Source organism: Otolemur garnettii, unplaced genomic scaffold (genome assembly GCF_000181295.1).
Source record: "Otolemur garnettii isolate 467f Iridium unplaced genomic scaffold, OtoGar3 scaffold00109, whole genome shotgun sequence".
Classification (NCBI taxonomy): Eukaryota; Metazoa; Chordata; class Mammalia; order Primates; family Galagidae; genus Otolemur; species Otolemur garnettii.
In genome coordinates, this window is record NW_003852504.1 from 4,096,073 (window position 1) to 4,122,235 (window position 26,163).

At 38.3% G+C, this 26,163-nt stretch overlaps 1 protein-coding gene across 2 annotated transcripts; it reads right to left on the bottom strand.

Annotated features, from left to right (window-relative positions):
- Positions 1 to 5,319: 5,319 nt before the first annotated feature.
- Positions 5,320 to 19,714, bottom strand: RAP2C (RAP2C, member of RAS oncogene family). 2 transcript variants are annotated; one of them, XM_003796952.3, is made up of 4 exons: positions 19,620 to 19,714; positions 17,322 to 18,106; positions 14,571 to 14,883; positions 5,320 to 7,884 (listed from the first exon to the last, which is right to left on the bottom strand). In XM_003796952.3, exons 2-3 carry the CDS (start codon positions 17,592 to 17,594, stop codon positions 14,605 to 14,607), a joined length of 552 nt encoding a protein of 183 aa, XP_003797000.1. In that variant the 5' UTR covers positions 17,595 to 18,106; positions 19,620 to 19,714; the 3' UTR covers positions 5,320 to 7,884; positions 14,571 to 14,604. The 2 variants fall into 2 exon arrangements, with proteins under 2 accessions (XP_003797000.1, XP_023373155.1); XM_023517387.1 differs by lacking the exon at positions 19,620 to 19,714 and adding an exon at positions 18,233 to 18,415.
- Positions 19,715 to 26,163: the final 6,449 nt, after the last annotated feature.

Genomic DNA, 26,163 nt, shown 5'->3' on the forward strand with positions numbered 1-26,163 from the left:
GGAAGGAGAAAAAGAGGGAAAGAGGGAGGGAAGGGAGAAGGAAGGGACAAGGGAGTGGGAGTGGGGGAAGAGGAGAGAGAGAGAGAGAGAGAGAGAGATATCTCACTTACAGCAGGGAATGAGAGAGAAATCAGGGATCCACAGAGATGAGGTATAAGTTAAGAGGATGAGTAAGAGTTCCCTAGGGGGAAGAAGTTGGGGAGAGGGCATTGCATGTGATGAGGATAGCTTATGTAAAGGCATGGAAATGTGATAAGTAGGAGACTTATTCAGGAACCATTAAGAAATTTGGGGTCAGTGGGACTAGAGCTTGGATTATGAGAAGCAGCATAGAAAAGATAGGTTGGAGAGGTGGGTCAAGTTGGATCCTGGAGAGTCATGTGAGATTTTTAAGCTGAAGAATATGATAAAATCAGATTGATGACTTAAGTTCATATCTTAGGTCACTATAATTTATCACTGTCTCTTTACTCTCTTTGATCATGCCCTATTAAGACTTTTGTGCTTTCTCATTTATGTGATTGCAGTGGTCACCTTACAGATATCCCTACCCCAGGAAAACCCCCTGCAATCTGTTCTCCACTTTGGTATCTTTCTAAAACCCCAGTCTACTCCTGCCATTCTCCTACCAGTGGCTTCTTCCAGAAGAAATCCTCAAACATTCAGTGTGGCATGCAAGACCCTAAAACTCCAGCCTACATTGCTTTCTAGCTTCATCTCCCATCTCTCTTATTCCAGGTGGCCCCCTTGGTGACCCTGGTAACTCAAGGTCTCCCAAGCCTGTCAGGCACACTCAGGGCTCCATGCCTTTTCTCATGATCCTCTCCCAATGTCTATCTGAAATGTCCTTACTACAAATTTCTTCTTAACCTTCAAGAATCAACCAAGATAAGTTACTCTGGCCTTCCTCTGAGCCCTAAAGGGAAAACAAATCCCTTCCCTTCTTTGAGTAACCTGGCATATTGTACACCATGATATTAGAACATGCTATTGCCTCGTAACTATTGTTTGCATGTCTGTCTCCCAGGTTAGAATGTAAGATCCACCAGTGGATAGGGCCATATCTCATTCCTCTTATAAACTCAGCTCATAGCACTATGCCTGGCACATACTTAGTCATCCTCCTCACCAAGCAACTATTTACTGTCAAAGGGAAGTCACTATTTTGTGGGCCAGGTTTCCATTGCCAGGGCACTGCAAATATTCTCTGTAGCCAGCCGGAGAGCAAAAGGCTTGTAGCTCGGGCGTCTTGTGAGTTAGAGATAAAAGACTTCATTCTCCATGCCATAGCTGATAGATGGACTCAAGCACCCACCACAGACTCAGCTTGCCATCAAGCTGCATGGTAAAGCCTGTGTCTGCCTTTTAAATATCCACCTGTTCCATTCACTTCTGCATACCTTGGGGTCTGAGCAAAGGACCAAAAACCTTCTCAGAGATATCTTAGGGGTATGGCATAATATCTACACTTCAGCTGGGATTTTTCTAAGGATAGCCACACATATGTCCAAAAGAGAAAAATTGTATACACTGGTATCGGGGCTTCCTGGAAACTCCTCTTACATGAAGGAACAATGAACCCCTAAACTGGGATTAATTGAAGGATCAGAACCTCAGGAATCCCTCTATTTCTCAACTTTAGATTTAATACCTGTCCACTTTCAAGCTCTAGTAAAAGTTTAGCAGGGCTTTACCCCTCCACTGCCTGCCTGCCCCAACTTTTTAAGTTTACAGAAGCTAGTAGGAGCTTCAAACTACCAAGCCTAGGGCATTAGGACTTGCAGCACCAGTAGGAAAGTATCTAGAGCTGCTGAAGCCAATTCCTAGAGGGCCTTCTGGGGCATCTGGGAATCTCCAGTTACATGACAGACTGTACAGATCACTGATGTTGAAGCACAGACATAGGGCTGATATTTTGAGAATAATCTTTGGTTGTTTTAAGGGCAACCTGAAAATATCTCCAATTATTTCTGTCAATAGAGGTGGAGACTTGAGTCTTGGGGCTTGAAGGAAGAAGAGTAAAAATAATCTTACTTCCACTAGCTTTATTACTCATGATTCATATAGAAAAAAGGGCAGGGTCAAGGTAGTTTGGTTGCACAGGATACAAGTTAGTTTGTAGGTATGATGTGGGAATGGGGCAGGGACAAAGGGCAGGTAGAGGGATTGACTGTTGGGAGATAGATGGGGGATCACCTGAAGTTTTGGTGGGGAGAAGATGAGAGCACAGGAATTATTGCTTCATTAAAAGAGAAATGTTTGAGATGTCTCCATCTGGACATTTCTCTGACTTATCTAAGAATGAAGTAGGAACAAGTCTATATAAGCTCCAGAATCTACTAGAGGAAACCCAGACATGGGGAGCAAACACTATTTTATGATTGTATTCATGTTCCTACAGTCTTAGAGAATTTAGTCTTAGACTAAAGGGCCTACAGTCCGTATTCATAGTGTGCCTGAATGGACCCCTCTCTTCCATATATATTTTCTTTGGAACTGACTTTAGAAACAACTATTATAAACAAAACCCGAAAGCAAAATAAACAAAAAATAATTTAATGTTGCAGAGGATGAAAGAAGATGGGGGGAGAAAATGCACTTCCCACATTAAAAGCTATAAATGAAAAACGCCAGCAGGAATTGGCAAGGTTAGGCTTTCCTCAAGTGCAAACACCCATCTGTCTTACTGATTCTGTAACTATAATTTCATAAAATATTTCTTGAAGCTGAAGAGGTAATTTAGGCAAAGTTCCTACCTTCAAAAAGCTCACAGTCTATGGGAAAATCTCCTAAATTATAACACAGTGGCAGTACCATTGAGTTTGGGAGTGGAGTAACCCGGGCGATGGACAACAATACCTATAAGTACAGCTCTTTGGTGACAAAGTATGTGTCTGGGATCAGCTGCACTTCTGGTCCTACATTTGAACTATAAGTTTAGGTAGGAAAAGGGTGCAGCTGAGCTTTGCGATTGATTCAGGATACAGCTGCTAAATCTAACGAGTTATTTTGGCACTGCTAACTGGGCTGGATTCTGCCTGGTAGCCAAAGGCTGCCAAATCCCTGGTTTAAGATGTTGCCTTTCCAAAGAAAAATAGCTATAATGAAAATAACTTATGTCCTACGTAAACTCTTAGAATATAACATACACATTACCTCTAAATAGGACCAATAATATTATGCTATATATGGATTATCACATTGACTTAGAAGTTATTTCTTGCTATATGTCTTTTATCTTGTTTCCATGAGCTTTATTAATTTTAATAGTACCTATCTGACTCTACCTACTGGTAAATTTTAATGTTTAAAAAAAAAACTATCTCAACATTTTAATCATTTCACCCTGCCTTTATGAACTTAAGTCACTACTTGGAGCCTTGGTTTTATCAACAATAAAATGGGGATAATAAAATCCAAAACACGAGCTAGCAGTAAAGTTCAAATGAGATAAATACCTGTATATGTAAAAGCAGGAGCCTATTCAAAAAACTGATTCTGTTTTAAATCTGCATGAGAAGTCTTCTTCTTACAGCCTTGGATCTTAACCCCAAAATGCTATAACATGGAGGAATATGAAGACTAGATGATTCTTCTCCAAGGATAAGAACAGAGTGAAGAAGTCAATGGGGAGAAGATAAAGGTAGTCTGGCTGGCTGTGACCAAGTCCTCTACTGACATTCAGTGCTGATTTGGCTTCTCTCCACCCTTTCTCTTCTCTTGCTCAGTTATTCACTTGTTTAAATAAGTTGATTCACTGGATAAAGAGATGCCACTCCTTTAGGAGAAAGGCCCTGAAATCATTAAGTGTCTTCACTGTACAAAAGGGGTTTTGTACTGCAGTGACAAATTCTAATATAGCTTATTACCAGGCATCTAGAGCCCAGCTGAAAACCAACAAGGTATTTTCTAAATGTTATGACAGCAATAAAAACCTACCCATTCATTTACAAATATTTTTTACATGCAGTCCCCATGCATTTGGACAGACGGATCTTTCCAACTTCAAAGATTATAGGTTAAAAAAACATTGATTTTAAAAATCTTTTCAGTTTAGACATTTAAAAATATTGAGTTAGTTTCAGCCATAAAAAAGATGGATTTTTTAAAATTTTGTATTAATATAAGGGTATATATAATTAGGTTACATTGTTTGCATTTGTTAGGTAGTCAAAGTTGTAGTAGAGTCCTTCACCCAGGAAGTGTGCCATATACCCCTACATTGTGCCTGTTAGGTAAGAGCTTACCAATGCTCCTCCATCCTCCTGCCCTTCTGGAATTTGTTTTTCTCTGGTGTGGGCATGTAGTTGTTCATCTGCTAGTTTCATATTAGTATTGTGCCTGTCAACTCACGATTGGATGAACTGTGGTATATGTATACCATGAAATACTATTTGGCCATAAAGATGGAAGCTTCACACCTTTTTTATTTACCTAGATGGATTTGGAGAAGATCCTCCTAAGTAAAGTATCATAAGAATGGAAAAGAGAGCATCTAAGGTACTCAACACAGATTCTGTATCTTTTTGAAAAACCTGGATGGATTTGGAAAATACTCTTCTAAGTATCACCGAAAACAAGTATAGAAAAACAAGCATCACATGTACTCAAGACTAATTTGAAACTAGTAGATTAACAACAATTGAGAGAAAAATTCAAATTCAAGAAGGGGATGGGGGGAGAGGGTTTGGCAAGTTCCCACCCAATGGGAACTATGTGTCGGTATACAGTACACTTTCCGGGTAATGGACTCAACTATGATTTGGACTTTACCTTAGAAATGAAAACAATGTAACCTTAATTGTATATACCTTCATATTAGTCTGAAATTAAATTTAAAAAAATATTGAGTTAAGGCAGTATATTAAAGTGACTGACAAAACCTTTCACTGGATAAAAGTGATAATTGTATTGGATATTCTTATTTGGCATTTCAAATTTTATTGCTTAATATTGTCTTAAACATTTTATACATAAACAATTCCCAGCCATCAAATATGTAGTGGGCCATTTTCTGCAGATGAGTCAAGCTCTTTTTTCACCCATTATTTGTAACATTTTTACTTTTATTTTACTTATAAACTATTCAAATTGATCATATATTATATTTTAGAGTATATATCTCAGTTTCCCCCCCAAATATGGCAGAATGGTGACTGAAGAAATAAATGAGCAAATGTTTAACTTCAGTTTAAACATATAGTTCAATACATATAATCCTTTTGATTAAAAAGTAATGATTTTCCATTGTGAGAAAGATTTATAAGTTAAAAGATCCAGAACATGAAGCAGTATACCAAATAACCAGAGAAACCAACCTCAGTAATACAGATGTCTATTTTATTAAAAAAGTTACAAACAGGTGGACTGCAGGGTTGTCTTACAAAATGACAAGAATGAAATCTATTGGAAAAATTTTACTTTTACAAATCTTTATAGGTAATTGTTCAATGTTTGTACTTGTTATTTGAGATTTTACCTTTCACTGATAAAGTTACAGTACATTAGATCCATGATAATAGGTTACATGATTTTATTTGCAGAGCCCTACTGCAGTGATTTGAACAACTCCTAAACAGATGCCATAGTAAAGACAAGACATATATTGCATTTAATATTAATTTATTATCCTAATAAGCAACATGCAATCTATTGAGGAAGCTAAAATAACTTTTGGTCCCTTTTCTTAAAATGTGCTGGAGAAACCACCTTTAAAATCACTTTCCCCTGATTCCTATAATCTTAAGTGAATTCAAGTTAAATTTGCTGCTGAGGTCAATGACAATGACCTCTGTAATTTTGACAGAGAGGGAGAGAAGGACAGAGGGACAGGAGAGGGGGGAAGAGGGGAGAAAGAAGAGAGGGAGGACAGGGAGAGGGAAAGAGAGAGAGAACACTATCCAGAGGAAAGAAATACTATATAAAAAAATCAATAAACTGAAGAAAATTTAAATCATTATGAATTATTTGATTCCTTTATAATTTCACAAAACTAATAAAGATGAACCATGATCACTTAACCTACTTTGAAATAAGTGTTTGGTTTTAAATTTGATATTAAAGTGCAAACTTAAATTGTTTATTTCAAGCAATGTATAAATAAGTAAGGAACAATGTTTCAATTGCCTCTACCCTTACAATCTCACCATAAAATTCAAAATTTAAGTACAAGAGTTCACTGTAAAGGAATTTGATTAGGAATCAAATGCAACACCATTTAAAAAAAGGAAATCAAAGTTTAATCAATTTCTACTCAATAATTAATGGTCATGCTGACCAATAAATCACGTGAATGTAGATATCTCTTTATTTGAACATCACACACAATATAAATTTAAAATTGCCACACCCTTCCATAAATCATCACTGCATATATTAGAGCTTTCCTTGACAAAGTTATTGAGCTATTATTATAGATCAAAAGTATAGTTTTGGTTTTTTATTTTGTTTTATTTAGAAACATGTTCAAATGACTAAAGCTGGGCTCCTAAAATCGAGAACTTTGGTGCAGTAGGTGAGCTGCAGTTACTAACTTCTGCAAATTATAAGCACACAACTAAAACCAAATAAAAACCCAACAATAAAATACTGTCAAACTTACACAATGTAAAAATCATTGCTAGAAAAAGCGCTCATTGTCAAGGTGTTAAAACTGAACCAAAAGATTACTCTTTATAAGTTTCATTTGTTTCTATACCTGTGTTACTGTTAAAATGTTCAAGTATTCAGACAAAATGTGCTGATTAGGTAAACAACATGGAAGGCAATGGCTATTAGAAAGCACATTTGCAAAAATAAAGTAGCCCAGAGACTTGGCGCTATTCTTCCTCCTGTTACAGATTTTTGTCTCTACTACAAACATGCTTCTTGAGAAATAACTAAAAAGCAATTGTGATAGTGCAAGAAAACTTTAACAAATATTGCTTTAAACTATTATTTAGAAAGACAAATATTAAGAACTAGAAAGTGTATATGATTTTATTTGAATTCAATTTTACATGTGCAGAAGTCTACTAGATGTCAATTACAAGCCTGATAGGCAAAAGCTGAGCTATCTCTGTTTAAGTATACAATTAATTTACCATGGATACAATATCCCTTTTCAAAGGCATTGCTAAATAGGTCATAACTAAATTTAGAACTTCACAGAAAGGAAAATGTTACTGCCGCAATTCAATGCGGTAAATGAGATTAACACATGTGAAAACCTAATGGAATTGAATGCTTAACTCTTCACCTAAATGCTTTACAGTCAATTTCAAATATGAATTGTAACTTTCAGAACATGTTAATTAGAAAAACATATCACAAACTGCACTTGAAGAAAAGGGATATCCCATCCGTACAGGTAAAATGTGATCTTTAGTTTCTTTTTACAACACTGCCACACGTAAACAAAGTCTCAAAGTATTAACCAATCACTTAAAGGAGAAAGATTTTACAAATAGGATGAAGCACTGGTACGAGGTAATATACAGAAGTAACCATTTGTTTAAGGCTCAATTTTTTTCTCCATTATAACTTTCTTTTAAAAGGCATTGAGTAGGTAATACTGAGTTTGAGTATTTAATAAATACAAGTTGAGAAACTGATTAAAGAAATCAATTAAAATATTAAAAATTAACCCTTGCATATTAGCCATCAATAAGAACTTAGAAAGCTATAAAAGGACTGATTCATAAAGAAAGGATTTTAAACATATGGTAAACGTGCTAAGCATTCCTGTTTAAGGTCGATGGATCTTGAAGGCCAAAGACCTTATGCACTTAATTAGATGTATGGCAACATGCTGTAATAGAGACAGGTTTACCAAGGCTCAGTTCTGCAACCCAGGTTGTAAAGTTCTCCAAAGCAGCATCTGTGCAAATTTCCTCTGAGTTTTATCTGTAATTAAGATGAAAATGTCATAAAAATGTAGAAATACAGATTATGGCTTAAACAGAGAACACTGACAACATATCTATATATGCACAGAAATGGTAACATGATAATAATCTTAAGGTGGAATTTCACTGTTAGTTTAAATAAAAAGGTAATTTTCTGTAGCCCTGAAAAGTTCTTAAGAATTAGAAACACAGTAATGGTGCATTGTATATAATGTACTGTGTGTGTGTAGCCACTCTAGTTTATTTTTATAATATTACTACATTTTATACTTGTATTATACTTACAAGGTTCTTACTGGTTTAAATTATCTCTCAATAGAAAGAAAAGTTATGGCAAATGTTCCCTCTACTTTGAACTTTATCTCTTCATATTTTAACTGGAAATGATACTGGAATTAATTGCATATTAATAATGACTTAACTGACAGTCTACTAGACATTTTCTAAATTTAGTCTTTTGGGAATTTAAAATAAGGAAATGTGATTCCCTCAAGGTCTACATATTGAGCACCTACTAGGTGCCCTGAACAATTCATATTTCTTACTCTGCTCTGCCCTTTTTCTGGGCATCCTTCCTACCACAGGAACCTCTCCTGTGACTGGGATTCCTTAGTTTCTGCTCTTACAGCTGATAGATTTCCGCCCTTCCAGTTAATACTGGTGTGGGGAGAATCTATCATTCTGACAAGTACAATGTCCTTCAACTGTGCTGAATCACCAAATAGCTTCTAGGGGAAGGAATTGTATTTGTTTTTCTAACGTGGAAGATAAAAAATGTTATCACAAAGTCAGAAACAAAAGAACAGCAACTATGAAAGAATGCCAAGTAAAACCAGTTTAAGATCATCTATGGGTTCTATCAATGTTTATAAATGCATAATTTTAATTTCACTTGACAGCTACACTTTTATTAAGTGTTCAAAGACCCTGAGTGAATACTTTATTAGCCGTTCTATTATAAAACAATTACTTTTAAAGAACATCACTTTGCTCATAGTTATTGAAATTCTGTCAACTAAACACATTAGAACAAAGGTCTACCTCTTTAAAAATGATTATATACACATCTTTTACAATTAAAATTAAGACCTTTTTTGCATTAAGGTTAAGACACTGGTTATTTAAGCTTAAGTCCAGTTTCTTCATCATTGAAAAAAGGATGAAAATACTTTCCTTAAAGGATTGCTATAACACTCTTGAGTGTCCAGCAAGACACCAAGAAATCTTAACTCAAATTTTTGCTTGACTGTTTGGTTTCATTTTTTTCTAATATGGTATGGCAGAATACAAAATACAACAAATGGTCCAAATATTATGCTCAGGAAGTTATGAAATAGGGTCTCCCAAGTGAGGTAAATAGTATACAAGACAAACACAGAACTGAAAGAACAAAGATCGTTATGTATATCAGCCTGAAGAAAAAGGAACATTCTTGATTCAAGACTAACACATCATTTTACTTGACAGCGGAATGCCTGGGATGGTAACAAAGGCTCCTGAAAAGATTAACAGTTTATAAATGTCTTTTTAGCTTAACTGGACTTACCATATCATAATCACTTTTAATTTTTTTCTAGTTTTAGATATATAATATTCTGGGGATTTAAAAAAATGAATTTTATTAAAAATTCACATTTTTCATTCAGCATTTTCATATGCCAGTTACATTAGCAAAACAGCCTACTGAATTCTGATAAAGCTTATATTTTTGCTAAATAGCTTTTTTCATTTCTCTATCCTAATTTGCATAATACTCATGAAGCTTACTGGAAGTGCAGTGGGAGGACTAGGTCATTAAAAGTACTCACTGTCACTCGTCAGAGAATGATAGTTGAACCTAAGGCACACAATTCTTGAATAGCCGCGGAACCTCACTTGCAGAAAAGCAAGCACACTAAATGTTTATAGTGAACCAAAAGTAGAAGGGAAAGTATTAGCTGTTTTAAATTAATGAGTTCAATTCTGAAATCTCAAACAGTATGACAATGTCCAGTGATAATAATAAACAGTAATATGAGCCCAGTGATCTGATTCCAGCTGCTAGCTTTGAATTCACCCAGGTAAGATACTGCCCCCTTCAACTCTAAATTGCTTTTTCCAAATATGATATTCCTAAAACTATGGCTAATTAGAGAATGTTTTTGATTGGATAAGTTTTTCCAGCAGCTGAAAGGACTTAACTTGTTCTGATTGATATTATCTTATTGTAGACTTCCACTGAGAAGTCTACTCCCATGAGGAGAATCTTTTCTATAGTATGGCTAGAACACTTCCGCAGTGGCAATTCTCCAACTCCATGATGCAATTTTTGTTAATTCTACTGATGGTTCATTCTAAGCCAGAGAGGTAATGGAGTAAAACAGAATGGCTCATGTGCATTTCATTCTGCAATAAAAACCTAATCTTGAGGTTAAAAGGAAGCAATTAAAGAGGGAGCAGATATACAAAGAGGCATTCTAATGACCAGACACCTCCACACCTAGAGCAGGTCTAACTAGGCACCTGTTCACTTTGAACTGTCTCAAACTATGAATCTTGTGGAGGTCAGTGAAAGTCTGGGAGAATTAGGGGTAGCAAAAAGACAAAGTAGCTTTGTAGTCCCCTTTTTCCCTAGGTTCACTGTGGGCTTTTATTATACATAATACCCGTCCAACACTCTTCTTCCTCTGTTTAAGTCCTTCACCACACACTGACTAAACCAGGTGAACTGGACGACAGTGAGTATTGTAAATAAGCCCTTTTCTCCAATCAAAATGATATGCAAAATGGGGAAGAAAAAAAAAGAAGTATCTAATAAAACCATAACTTCTAAAACATAATTCATCCCCAGTGTTTTAATGATGATTGATATTTAACTTGAATAGGAAATTTTGAAGTGCACAATGGGAGTTAATTTTGAGGATTTTCTCGCCGCATTTGCTAAATCCCCAGCATACCACAGCTAATGAAAAGCTGGAAAAAAGATGAGAAACAATTCTGATTATAGATATTTATTTTTTTATCTTGAAAATGCTAATCAATTGTATCATATTTAGAAGTATTAAGTCAGCTATACTAAAATGACATTCATAGATGGTTTAGCCTTTCAGGAGCCTTTGTTAACATCCCAGGCATTCCGCTGCCATGTGAAATGATGTGCTAGTCTTGACTCAAGAATCTCCCTTTTTTCTCCAGGCTGACATAAATAATGAACTGGAGCTGACATAAATAATGATCTTTGTTCTTTCAGTTTGCTTCCTGGTGTGTGGTACTCTTACATACCATTTACTCTAGTTGGGAGAATCTATTCCATAATACACTGAGAAAAATGGTATAAAATCTTGCAGGATCTTACAAACTATAATGAAGAACACCTATTGTTCCCAGTTTTCATTCTGTATATTAACTTTCCATCAATACTGAACCAACACATAGAAATCCTTGAAAAATCATCTATTTTCCAAAAGGGTATACCATACTGTTATATTTAAGAGATAACTTGACTGTACTTCCCCCCTTCCTTTCAGGGATTTTACAGAGTATTTCAGAACATTATGATGCTCTCCTCGGCATTCTTTCTGTTTGGAAATCCTCCTAGCAACATTGACATCCCCTCAAGTCCTACTCATTCTTCAAGGCCTGATCCAAATGCTATTGCTCCCCAATTCATTTAACTTAGTGGTTCTCAATCAGGGCTGATCTTGCCCCCCCGCCCCCGGGGACATTTAGCTATTTCTGAACATACTCTTGTTGTTACAATGAGAGGGACAAGGGAAATGCTACTGGCATCTAGTGTGTGGAAGCCAGAGAGGCTGCTAAAATTCTGACAATGTACAAGAAAGCCCCAAACAGCAAAGATCCCAGAACGATGAGAAACTCTGCTTTAACTGGATGTGGCCTCTCCTTTCCCTGAACTCTCATAGCACCGTGACTTACTTTTTTTTCTAGTATTATAGGATTACTGACAAAACATCTATCTTTCTCAATATACCAAATATACCAAAACAGTGAACTGCCAACTATTTATACCAATACAGAAGAGCTATGGTGTAGTGAATGAAATTAGACTAGGTCTATAACACTGACTCGGGTTTCTATCATACCACTGCTGCACAGTGAAAGAAGTCCTTCAAAGCACTTGAGGTAAGCCTCTTGGGGCAGTAAAGAATTCAAGATTAGGACAGTATATAACAAATCTGGCCATGTTTCTGAACTTACACCAAAATTATTGTCAATGAAAGGGTAAAAGGTGAGGAAACAGTCTGAGGAGTCATGCAGATAAACAGGTATTGGGCAAGAGACCAGTGACCCAAATTGAAAGGTGTTAAGAAATAAATGTGAGGAATTATCAGAAGCAAACAGCATTAATAAATTTTTCCTCTCAGTTAAAAGCATCCAATTAATAATGATTGTAGTTTTTCCGACTTAAATCTTATTATTTCTAACCGGGACAAAGTACTGTATTAAAGACAAACATTTATCAAATAACCTCTATGTGTTAAAGACTGATCATCAATCTAGATCGGAGACAGACTTCAGAATTCCATAACTCAACCTACAGGACTCAAAATCGTCTGTATTTTCAGTAGTGAGTAAGAGAACTATATAAACTTTACTAGCTTCAGATTATAGATGCCCATAGGCTCAGTTCGATCTTATTTGATGTTGGGGGGAAAAACCACATAGAGCTCTTTTCTAAAAGATCTTAGTCAAGGAGTTCCCTTTAATATTTTTAGAAATTCAGCTAATTGATTATTTTATTTCAATGCCCATACCATCATTTATGTATTCTGCTTACAGAACATAAATCAAACAAAAAACTATACAGGGCAAGTGAACCATTACTATAAAAATGAGTAATTGTTGATATTAATAGTAATAATTTTTGGTTTTTAGTACATAGACAAAAAAATAAACATAGTTGGCTTGACATATTAAAAAAAATCTATATACTCATCCCTATAGGTAACTAAACAGATTAACAATAATTCAGATCACAAAAAGTTACAAAATGAAATACTTCAGAATAAAAAAGATTTAAAATAGCTTTAGAAATTATCCATTTGCCAATAAGGCTGAGACAGCCAGCCCCTTTGCATGTGAGACCAATTTTATTCAGTTTACTTCCTATAGTTGTCTACATAAATGATAAAAAAAAATGGGAACATTTTGTGGGAGTTCATTAATTTTTTATAAAGATGATAAAACAAAATGTGTATACGTATGTCCTCTGCTCAGTTAAAAGTGTCAGAAAAAATACAGCATAATGATAAAGATGCAGTCACCACACAAAACTTGTTCAAACTGGAAGCTGGTTTATGATTTAAGAAGCACGATTACAGAAGCAAGTACCTGGGACTCAAGCCATACGCTTGTCCCCTTCTCAAAAGGCTATGCTGCAAGTTCAATGCTATCAACCAAACATAAGCTGCAGCACAGTCTGAACACTGACTTCGTAACATAACAGATGCATCTAGACACAAGAAAATAAATGAGTTTTCATCATATTCTGGTATGCTAAAGGCTGATGAGTGAAAGCATTTTGAATAAAGCACTGTGGTCATTCTTCATTTCCAAAGATGACACTATCTGACAGGAAACCTTGTCTGAAAAGATAAATTAGGGACCGTTAGTCTTTTCTCCAGGGAGCACATATAAAGCCAGACCTTTGATTAGGAATCATCACTGTGATCTGAAATGCCTGTTGCCATTTACAACACTGCCTCCTAGACTCGAGGTCAGCCTTGGCTCAGGAAGATCAATTTCATTCCTGATACTGTCAGGCTAGTCTGGCATTTGCTGTGGTTTCTCAGTCATCCACAATATTGGTTGTTTTATTATCTAAGTGTTATTGCCTAAGTGAGACTATTTGCTCAATTATAACCTAGATGGAAAGATCATGATATGAATAAAAATAATTTTGTTGTAAGTGCTCAGTAAATTTTATATACCTGTACTTTAAAAAAAACCTCATTCATTTAAAAAACTGTTATTTAACTTAACGAAAGGCTGTAAGGCTTATTGTTTTTATTAATTCCATTATTTATTAAGCTGAACAAAAAGATTCCTGTGCTTGGGATTGTTCCTTCTAATATAGCACAGATGATTTAACCAGATTCTCATGTGGACCATATATTCATAATGAAGTCAAGGTACATGTACTAGTATAATGTGTTATTATCAGAGGTCACTGAAGTGCCTCCAATGCAAGGTACAGATGAATTTGATTAAATAATCATCCTGTTAAATCAAGTACTTGGGTGATTAGTAAATTGATTATTTTAATTATAGCAATTCTCTTGCCTGAGATGTAAAAACATAAAAGGGCTGAAAACATCGCAAAACGAATCATCTTCTGAAATTATTATGGAATGCTCTCCTCTGCACTTTTGGTGCTAAATCAGAAAAACAGAGAAAAGGTGCTTTAAATCAATCCAATGAAATGTTATTAATAAAGCAGAGAATTAATTTATTTTAAAAAATCTCGGTTATGAAAATACAGGCAATTTCTTACCTTCCTTTTCATTATCATTATTTGAAATTTTTTTCTTCATTTAATATTTACTATTTTGTACTAAAGAAAACGTTATTTTAAAAATAAATAAATTTGAGATACTGCCACGTCTATCAATATTAACCAGCTTTTGTCACATTTGATCAAAACCAAAATACTATCTGGCACATACAGTTCCATCAATGACTAACCTGCTCGGTATGGCCATGATTGAGGTTATCTTTTTTACTGGACAACGCAAGTTGTACAACACTGATCTTGCTTCTCGGGCAGGGACGAATAGTTCATTTGCCTGACGATCTCAGCAAAAAGTTCATCCACCATTGATTTACTTTTTGCCGATGTCTCCATGAAAGGGCAGCCCCATTCTTGAGCAAGAGCTCTGCCTTCTGAAGACATAACCTCTCTTTCTGGTTCCAGATCCACTTTATTTCCCACTAGGATCAGTGGGACTTTTTCATATCTCTTCACTCTGACAATCTGATCTCTCATTGGCTTGATATCCTATTCAAACAATCACAAAGAGAAAAAAAAATGCTATTTGCAAAACCATAATATCAATATTATAACATTACAAAATGTCAGCTTTGAGTATATACAGCTTAATTAAAAATAAAATCACACAGAGAAAATGTTGGCATTTTGTCAACTGATATAGGAGCTAGATAATTTCCACAGGTCCTACTTGTGGGGTTTACGTCAAGAATATAAAACATAGGTTGCACAGTAATCTTAATACTCACATAATCACTTCCCCTGCACATCTTGATTAAAAAAGCAAGTTCCTAAATATGATTAATCTGTTCATATATGAGGATGTTTGGCCATCTCCCTAAACCTGCCTGCTTGTCATCACTTCTTGTACACCTGTTATCCTAGCACAGAATTGCAGCATCTATGCATTCCCAGCCATGTAGCAAGAGGGTTTGAGAGAAAGTGTGTTAAGGTGGGGGGGGGACCCTATGTAACACTTAGAATATCAAAAATAAAAACATATTAATACAATTAAATGTTTTATTTTAAATTGAATGGTGTGCCTTTATTTCAGTAAAACCAAACACCTTAAAATACACTAGAAACTATTTTAACTGTGAGCAACTACTTGGAAGGACGATGCAGGGGGAATCTGGTGGGAGGAAGTCATACTTTTCTTTGCCTATGTTTGTTTTTACTGCTTGATTTTTCCCTCACATGTATAATGTTTTCCAAGTAGTTATAATTAATTACAGAAGTAAAAGAGTCTTAGCAATTCTGCAGTAGCATCAGGTTTTGGAGGGGGAAAAGTACCAATTTAAGACAGTATCATTGATTTAATCCTAAAAAAAAAAAATCACAATTTTTTTGTGATTCTTCATAACTTATAAGGTTTGCCTTAAATATAAAACATGTTTTTAAGTTGGATAGTTATAGTAAACAGAACATTTATACATGGGTCAAAGGAAAAAACAAGAGGCTGTGAAAATTTTTAAAAATACAGTCACTAGATATTTGCAACAATTTGATTTGATCATATATCAACTCAGTCTCCTAGGTTCACCTTCTTTTCCCTTTGTCTTCATGGAAACACAAGTTCAGCTAAGAATCCAAACTTATGGTACTTGGGCTCAAAAGACTAAGCCTTCATTGAAACACTGGCACAGTTTTTCAATTCCAGTTTATGTCTATAACAGAAGTGGATATCTTATGGAAACACCCTTGGAAAGACACTCAGCCTCCGGACAGTAAGCTGATAGAATAACAAATATCCGGAGGATCCTTTAGAAAGAATATCCCCGTCAAACAGCACCTTTAGTACTTTGGTAGTTTCTGGGTAAAATGCTTTTATGATACTAATGCTTTGGAATTTAAGCTTAAAACTTCTTTTACCCAGAACTTATTATCTTAAAAAAAATCCTTGAAGTTGCTATATCAGGTTACTGGAAAAGTTCACTATAGGACTTTATTTTAAAAAGTAGAATTAGCACATCGTATTGGCTGAAGCACTTAAGGTCTCTTAAGTAAGCAACATTAAGTGCATACCTTTAAATGCAGAAAAATATCCATTTCCTAAATCAATGAAGGTCAATATAATGGGTCAATATGAGGTTATTTATTTTCAAGGAATAAATAGCAACATTTATTGCATCTCTTAAAATAACGTTAAACTTTCAATCTGTCTCCCAGTGAAGGACAAGACAGATTTTCCGAGGAAATCGAACTACATCTAGTTTAACCAACTAGCCAGGGTAAGAAATCTGCACTCGTTCAGCGTTCCCAAGTCCACACGTCTTTTCCATATAACAGGCAATGTTAGCAGAAACAATTTGGATCAACTGAAAAGAGTCATTCTTGATTTTTGTTGGTTATTAATTCTAGGTACAAGTCTTTTCAATTAATAACCTCTCTTTATTCTACATGCCCCAAGTAAGTAAGTAAAATGCCTAGAAGCCAGGTCTTGAGTTCTTCATCTTGCAACACTAAGATTTATAAATCTAGTGGAGGAACTTGTAAGAAAGAAGAGAGAGGGATGGAAGGGGCGGCAGATATAGAGGACTTAATCTGTGCAACAGATAATGGGCTCCAAATAATTTTCCTTCCAAAGTGATCCATTTACCCCAGATTATCTACTCGATGTTTCGTTGAGTAAGTTAATCAATACTTGAATTGAGCAAGCAACTTCAAAAGTTTATTATTCCAGTCTAAATATACACCGACTGACCTATTTCTCTTTCACTTTTCTTTGACTTAAAAATAACTTTAAAATATTTGTTGACGTTTGTTACTTTAGTACTCTCTACAGACACAACCCGATACTTTTCCATGCCAGGAGTAACCTCAAGAATGCACCATGTCTAACTTGAAAAAGCTAAACATAGTCATTAACTCACGGTTCAAGCAAACCAGAAGTAGATGTAGGATTACCACACCCCCTTCCAACAAATTATAAGACTTGGTTTGGTTACCTGAAAAGACTGTTGATTAACCAGACTATAAACCAGGATGAAACCTTGGCCGTTTTTGATGTAGAGATCTCTCATGGAGGCAAACTGCTCAGTTCCTGCGGTGTCCAGAATTTCCAGCACGGAGGGGGAAGAGTCCACTTCGATCTCTTTGCGGTAGAAATCTTCAATGGTGGGATCATATTTCTCAATGAAAGTCCCGGTGACAAACTGCACAGTAAGGGCAGATTTGCCAACCCCTCCGCTCCCTAACACCACTACCTTGTACTCCCTCATGAGTCTCACCTTCACCAACTCCTACCACACCGGGGGAAAATAACACCCCGCTAGCTGCAGCAAGGCTAGACTAGGCGGAAGGTGGGCGGAAATCTGCGAACTGGGGAGGAGAGTGCAGAGAAGCAGAGGGCCCAACCGGGGAAGAAGAGGAAGTTAAAGGAGGGGGAGGGGAAACAGCGGAGTGTCAGGGTGGGTGGAGATGAGATGGTAATACCCTTCCTATAGGAACTGAAGCCCAGGCAGGGGGCGTGGGGAGGAGGGCGAGCCTGAGAGCAGCCCAGCGAAGGTGGGGAGGAGAAGCGTGCCCCTAGGAGGGAAGGGGTGGGAGCCGCGGCTGGAGGCGCCCCGCAGCCAGGGGCTGCCCAGCGCTCTTCCCCGCCCTTCACACAAAGGGGCCCAGGGACCCCGCTTCCTGCTCGGGCTGCCGAGCCGGCCCAGGCCTGCGGGCTCCACTCCTGTCACTGCTGCCCGGGCGGGTCTCTGGGCCCCGGGTCCCGCGGGGGTCGTCCGGCCTGTGAAGGGGAAAGGGGCGCACATTACCCTCCTGACTCCCGCCCCCAAATAGCGGCTCTGGCTGCCGCCCCCCCCAGTTCCCACCTGGATTCGGCTGCCGCCGCCCAGCCGTCACCGCCGCTTACCCTGCCGTCCGCACCCGCCCGGCCGCCCGGGAGGCTCTGTCACGCCAAGGCCATGGCCGCCCGCTGGCTCCTCTGTCAGAGCACGGCCCCAGCGCGACTGCTCGCGGAGGGGAAACGGGCAGGGGCCGTCCGGCGGCGGCGGCCGCAGGGCCTCCAGGCTTAACCCACCTCTTTTTTTTCTCACCCACCCCCCACCCCCCCAGCACACACCCGGAAGGGTTTCCCCGACACACTCGCTGAGGTGCCCCAGTTCCCCGAGACTGGACGGGATCACTTCCGGTGGGGAAAGCCCCACCTCTTCGGGGAGAGTCTCGCAGCGTTGGGGCCGCGCCCTGCGGAGCTAGCGAGCCGGCCGGGGACAGTGTCCTGTCGGACTGTGGCCTTCGGAAAGGGCCTCCGTGAGCAGCGTCCGTCGTTTCCCGCCCGCAGCTGCTGCTGACCGTCCCACTCTCAAACCTGCAGAAGCCCCTCGGCCTCTCAGCCTCCCGCAGCCGGGCCTGAGGACTGGAGCAGCTCCTTGGCCGGTGCCGGACTGCCAGCTAATAATCTAGCGACCGAGAGGACGTCAGATACCCCTGGACTAGAACTTGCAGGGAAACCAAATCAGCCCAGAAAGTTTACTGTCTTTGCTGGTATTTCTTACCCTTGCTTATTTTTCTGAGAAATGCAAACTCCCCTTAGACTGAGGTATTGCTCTGATTTTGTAAGTGGTGCGTTTTAGCCGTGCCCGACAAACTACTTTTATCATCTGGCAAACCTGCCTTGACTCCTCGGGCAAATACCAAAGTCACTCTTGCTTTGTTTTGTTTTAATCACAAGGCTTGGAAATAGATTTTATGGTAACTCTACTCAGCTTTGTCTCTTGATTCCAACCCACTACACAGCACAAAAGGTAACCAATATTCAGGGAAGAGTTGATTGGAAATGGCTTAGGTTTACAGGCTTAATTTTTTTTTCATTTTCGATATCTGCATGCATAGCAGTTTGCATGGCTGTCTCTTCCATGTTAAACTTTTGTTGTAAAGGGCATCCATCATGCTGAAAAGTAAATAACAACCCTAGTTTTAGACATTTAGTTTCTATTTTTAGATAAAATTGTTCCTTCTAACATTTCTTTCATTTTTCTAACTTTCTATTTGTAAACTTTGTGTTAGATCCACAGAGTCCTTTTTGATTCAAGCCTGCACCCGGAAACCTGACAGACTTGGCCAGCTTACTTAAAATGATCCCAAATTCTCTTACTTACACGCCCTAAATGGCTAAACTCTACAAAAAAAAAAAAAAGATTTATTACCCAACCCAAATTGTTAAGACATTAGAACACCGGCAGATCACTGTCGTGTGAGGTCTCACTGTCCCTCCCTGAGGATTCCCCAGTGTCACTTACAGTATTCAAAGGACAGTTTAGTTCGAGTTCTCGTCGGTCACACGCTGGTGCAATCTCTCTAGCGAAGTCCCCAGCTCTGGCTCCAGCTGGCCTGGGTCCTGCCTGATATTTGAGGCACTGCCCTCTGCTGGAAGAGGTTTGGTTTATGAGTTATGAGTCTCCCATAGGTCACTGCTCCTTCCACACGTGCTGTTGCCTGATTTGGAGCTTTGCTGCTCATCTCCCTGGCTAGCTAGCTGTCTCCAGAAGGTCTGGTGGAATCCACAGCCCTTCACCAGCAGTGCTCATAACTGACTCTGGAAATTCCTCTTCTGATCCAGCCAGTGTTGAGCAATCACACCAAGTCTCTGTTCTATTACTAAACTGTCAAAACAGGGATTTCTTTTTGAGGTCGTTTCACCTGTTGGCAACTGTGTCTGAATGTGTTTTGGAGAGAGTTATTTGTTTCTCTACACAGTGAAACATACTCTTCCCTCAGAACAGACCCCTTTTGGAGCACTCTCATTAACTATAGGGTGGACAACTGTCACACAATCTGAAGATCCTTCTAAACTTTCTTAGGGAGGATATTCATTACAGCATTGATGAGAAAAGCAAATAACTGTAAGTAACTTAAATGTTCTTCATTAGATGGTTTTTAAAATTATATACATATATTCACAAAATCGAATACTGTGCAACTATTAGAAAAGTATAACAGGGCTCGGCACCTGTGGCTCAAGTGGCTAAGGCGCCAGCCACATAAACCTAAGGTGGCGGGTTCGAATCCAGTCCAGGCCCACCAAACAACAATGATGGCTGCAACCAACATAAAAAAAAAATAGCCAGGCGTTGTGGCGGGTGCCTGTGGTCCCAACTACTTGGGAGATGGAGGCAGGAGACTCGCTGAGCCCAGGAGTTGGAGGTTGCTGTGAGCTATGATGCCACAGCACTCTACTCAGGGGGACAGCTTGAAGCTCTGTCTCAAAAAAACAAAAAAAGAAAAGTATAATAGATTTATAAATGTTGATTTAAAAAGATGGCCAAAATATGTTGTAAAGCTGAAAAAGCAAAAGACTAAAAGTTGTTCTCATTTATACGAAACAAAGTAATTAATTATAGATAAGGAGTATTATGAAAGGACTTTATTTCACTATATCATTTTAGTTTTTAACAATGATCAGGTATTATGGCAGGCATTCTCAACTACGGCTCACAGGCCACATGCAGCCCGCCTAGGACATTTATCCGGCCCGCCAGGCGTTTTTGCCGCCACTGCCTGTCCTGCTTAGCAGCCGACTCATCCTGGGGCCGCCTGCAATCTGGCCCTCCAACGGTCTGAGGGACAGTGAACTGGCCCTCTGTTTAAAAAGTTTGAGGACCCCTGTATTATGAGGAAGAGAGTAAATATAACTTTATAATATTTTTAAAGGAGGAACAAAAGAAAGTTGTTGATCTCCACTTCATCAAAAAACAATATCCCACTGTCTAGGGGTCAGTGGACAGATCTGCTTAATTTAAACAAACTCCCTGTCCCTGCCCACCTTCTCCAAACATCTCTATACTTAGAAAAGTATTTTCAAATACAGTATCTCATCAGACTCCAGTTGTTTGCCAGTGTACTTTGAATAGGGAGATGAGAGTATAAAGACCAATTAGAAGAGTGTGGCCTCGAAGCTGAGACCTAGGGCTCTGAAATTAGGCAGAATTAGGGACATTGAAATCGTACCACCGCACACCTTGCAGTTGTGTGACCTCAAGCAAGTGATTTAACCTGTCTGAGCCTCTAACTCCTCACGTGTAAAAAGGAGATGAAAATTTAAAGTGAGAATATAATAGGGCAATACAGGTAGAGTGCTTGGCACAGTCCTTTGAACATTATGAAGCCTCAATAAATGCTAGCTATTTGGGTTTTATTTAAAGATTTAATGAAGTATTACATTTTTTAAGGGAAAACATAGGAAAAACAAAATTTTTTTTTTTTTTTTTTTTTTTGAGACAGAGCCTCAAGCTGTCCCCCTGGGTAGAGTGCCATGGCCTCACAGCTCACAGCAACCTCCAACTCCCGGGCTCAAGCGAGTCTCCTGCCTCCGCCTCCCAAGTAGCTGGGACCACAGGCGCCCGCCACAACGCCTGGCCATTTTTTGGTTGCAGCCGTCATTGTTGTTTGGCGGGTCCGGGCTGGGGATTCGAACCCGCCACCTTAGGTGTACGTGGCTGGCGCCTTAGCCGGTTGAGCTATAGGCGCCAAGCCGGAAAAACAAAATTTTAAGAGCCCAAATATTTCCAAATGGCACAAAAATAATGACTCGGTTATTCTTTCCAAAGTTATCTACTGTTCATAGCTTCTTGCATTTCCTTTCAGGGAAAAAACATTATGTATATGCCAATGTATCTATCAATCCACTTTCTATATATATTTTTTTTTTTTTTTGAGACAGAGTCTCAAGCTGTTGTCATGGGGTAGAGTGCTATGGTGTCATAGCTAACAGCAACCTCCAACTCTGGCTCAAGCGATCCTCTTGCTTCAGTTTTTCTATTTTTAGGAGAGATGGGGTCTCACTTTTGCTCAGGCTGGTCTTGAACTCTTGAGCTCAAGCAATCCACCTGCCTCGGCCTCCCAGAGTGCTAGGATTATAGGTGTGAGCCACCACACCCGGCCTCTATATGTATTTTTTTTTTATTGAATCATAGCTGTGTACATTAATGCAGTCATGGGGTACAATTTGCTGGTTTTATATACAATTTGAAATATTTTCATCAAACTGGTTAACATAGCCTTCAGGACATTTTCTTAGTTATTGTGTTAAGACATTTATATTCTACATTTAGTAAATTTCACATGTACCCTTGTAAGATGCACCGTAGGTGTGTTCCCATCAATTATCCTCCCTCCACCCAGCCTCCCCTCCCCTCCCTTCCCTCTCTCCATTTTTTCTTAGGCCGTAATTGGGTTATAGCTTTTGTATGAAAGCTATAAATTAGTTTTATAGTAGGGCTAAGTACATTGGATACTTTTTTTCCATTCTTGAGATATTTTGCTAAGAAGAATATGTTCTAGCTCCATCCATGTAAACATAGAGGAAGTAAAGTCTCCATCTTTCTTTAAGGCTGCATAATATTCCACGGTGTACATATACCACAGTTTATTGATCCATTCATGGGTCCATGGGCACTTGGACTTCTTCCATGACTTAACAATTATGAATTGGGCTGCAATAAACATTCTGGTACAAGAACATAGTAAGTAAAGCAAACAGTCCTCAGAATGGGAGAAGATATTTGCAGGTTATGCCTCCAACAAAGGTTTAATAACCAGAATCCACAGGGAACGCAAACGCATTAGCAAGAAAAGAACAAGTGATTCCCATCTCAGGGTGGGCAAGGGACTTAAGAGAAACTTCTCTATATGTATTTTTTAATTACTGTACTACAAAGGCAATAATATTATGCATACTATCTGTACCTACTTCTTAGAAATTTACTAAATCATAATGATTTTTCCATTTTGGAATATATAAACCTTCTTTATTTATTTTTCATGGCTGCACCATAATTTAAGCAACTCCCCTCCGAAGGACTCCCCTCTTTTAGTTCTTTACACTGAATGTCTTAGACTTACACCACTGCCAGTTAACCTTTATGGTGAATTTCTAGTACTTCAATAATGAAAACAAAGGGCACTTGCACTTAAAATTCCTCTGGTAAATATTACCAACTTGTCCTTCAGGAAAGTCACATCAATTCATGTTCCCACCATGCAGTATGACCATATCACTTACTTTATAATCTCAGTATAGGTATGACTAATTTTACCATTTTATAGTGATTGTTACTTCCTTTAGGGTATTTCCAGGACTAACTAATAAAGGGTAATGTTTTAGAAGGAGTTTGGGCTTCATATTCAGTTCTAACATTGCCTTTTGCCAGCTACACCTCCATTTCTTCATGTATAAAGTTGAGAATAATAGTCTCTAACTGTAGAAGAGTAAACAAGAAACTGTTCAAAACATTTAGCCTTCTGAAATACTAACTGATCAATGAATGTAAACTGCTCAAATAACAATTTCTACTCCCAAGGCTCAAAAAAAAAAAAATGAGGAAAGGGGAAGTAGAGGGCTTCTCCAGAGATCATGCCCTTGAGTTTCAGAACTTTTGCTTTAATTCTGTATTAACTTCCTCTCCAAAGTAACTATTGCTTGGGCATTATTTTAAAGAACAAAAGCAATTTTCACCAGACTGTGAAGAAATCTTAGGATATACACCATATGCAGAAGATGTAAATTACAAAGCAGTAACCTCATTTTTACAAGATTAGTTTGGTGCAAGTTTAATGTGCTAGGTCGGTTGCCCCAGGCACCAGTTGCTTGCTGCTCTTATTTCCTTCTTCTTGCCTTCAAGTTATCTCCTTCAGTTGAAACCCTGGAGGCATTAACTCTCCTGGATAATTTACCCTCACTTCCATTCTCCAAGTTAACCCTCTTGCTTTCATTCCCCTCTCTTTTGCTAGAAGTTGTCCTTGAGTTATGAAAAAGTTTGAGTCAGTGATGTTCTAGCTCTTTGCTTCCAGAAATATTCTGGAGAGTGTCTCTTCAGAGGAGATGATACTCTTCTTACTTTAATGGTTTAAGAGCCCTAAATTGATGTCAGCTACATTGTCCTGGGTTCTTTCCAGATCCTCTGTCCTTTAAGATTCCATCTCCCCTTTCAAATCCTGCCTTTAGCTAAACCAGCCATTGATTCTGCATGTCAGCTTCCCCAGGTACAGAGAAGTAACTTTATACCTTTATTATCTTTTTTCTCACTATAAAAAAATAATGTTCTTTGCAAAAATCATAAAATAAAGGTGTAATCTCACTACCCAGAGACAACCACTATTAACATTTTGGTGTCTTTCACAATGATTTTTTTCCTATGAGAGTTAAATATTTTTTCTTAACTAAGAATGGGATCATTATAGTTCTGCAAGTGGCTTCTTTCACTTCGGAAATGCCGTGCCTTCCTAAAACATTAAAAATACTCCTGTAACTCTCGCCACCTACTTGAGGAAGTGCTCAGAACTCCGATCTGAGCTGCTTCATCATTTTCCTCTTTTCATTTAATCTTTAATTTCAAAGTTGTTAGGAAAATGTTCTGGAATCTCTTAAGTACCAAATCCACGTAAGGAATTTGTATTAATAATAGCTCTACCCCTGATTCACAGCATCAGAATCACCTGGAGGTGATGTTAAACATCAATGGCCAGTTCCCACCCTCAGGGTTTCTGATTCTGTAGGTCTGGGTTAGGGTCAATAATTTGCATTTCTGTGTTCCCAGGGGAACCTGTTCCTGCTGGCCTAGGGACAATGCTTTAATGCCAATATTCTGTAAAGCAGTAGGACTTTATTTGGGTCTTTCCTGCTCAATATTTATTATCACACCTTTATTGAATTCCTCCTCTGTGCGAAGAACTTTGCTAGTACATTTAAGGAATGCAAACAATACAATCAACATTTATGGAACAGCATAGCAAGTCCTATCATATATATATCACCAGGGTGTGTTGGGAGACTTGAAAAAGGCATCAGGGAAGGCTTCATAGAGAAAGTGACTGGGGAGTGGACAAGGAGGCCAGATGGGTTGGTAGGGGCTGGAGATCTATAAGGAAAAGCCTTGGGTGGTACGCTAAAGGGTTTCACCTTTCCTCTGAAGACTATAGGAAGCCCAGAAAGGTGTTTTTATTAAAGGTCTGACAGTACATTGCACTGAGCAAAAGTAGGGGCTGGGGCATCCAGGCCAGCTTCAATTATTGGCTGTGCTGCATGTGTGATCTGGGTCAAGTTACCTTCTCTGAGCCTTCCTTTCATCATGTGTAAAGGGAAAATAGCATGTACCTTATTCAGGTGTTGTGACAATTAGGTAAGAAAAATCACCTACATGTCTGGTAGGTGTTTAACAAATGGTTATTATGATCAGGTTTGAACCTTAGAAAGCTAAAGGCATGCTCCCCAGATTACTACAATTCATGCAAAATTGCCAGACGAGTGCAAATAGCAAATACCAAAGTCTTATTTGATGTGGTTGCAAGTTGGATGATTTAATGGTATAATGATAATTTATTGATTACAGATATTTGTCAGGCATTGTACAAAGTGGTTTACACACATCATCTCATTTCATCCTGGAAATAACCTTAAGTGTTAGGTCCTATTATTATTCCCAGTTTTACAAATGAAGGAATTAAGGCTCAGAGAAGTTAACTTGTGGGAGGTCAAACAGCTGGTTAGTGGTAGCATTTGGATTCTAAATCAGGTTATCCTGACCCTAGAGTCTGTGCTATATTAACCATCTTGTTCCATGGAAAGCAATTTTGTTTCTTTAATGCATAGGAAAATAAATGAATAGTAAGACAGTGTTAAAGAATTTGGACTTAGGCCGGGGATGGTGGCTCACAACTGTAAGCCTAGCACTCTGGGAGGCAGAGGCAGGGGCATTGCTTGAGTTCTAGACCAGACTGAGATAGAGTGAGACCACATCTCTAAAAATAGCCAGGTGTTGTGGAAGGCACCTCTAGTCCCAGCTACTT

Bases quoted from the DNA above. Each gene is read 5' to 3' on its own strand.
- RAP2C (XM_003796952.3), bottom strand. From the start codon at position 17,594: ATGAGGGAGTACAAGGTAGTGGTGTTAGGGAGCGGAGGGGTTGGCAAA. The intron at 14,884-17,321 runs GTAACCAAACCA...TTGTTTGAATAG, and splicing joins TTAATCAACAGTCTTTTCAG to GATATCAAGCCAATGAGAGA.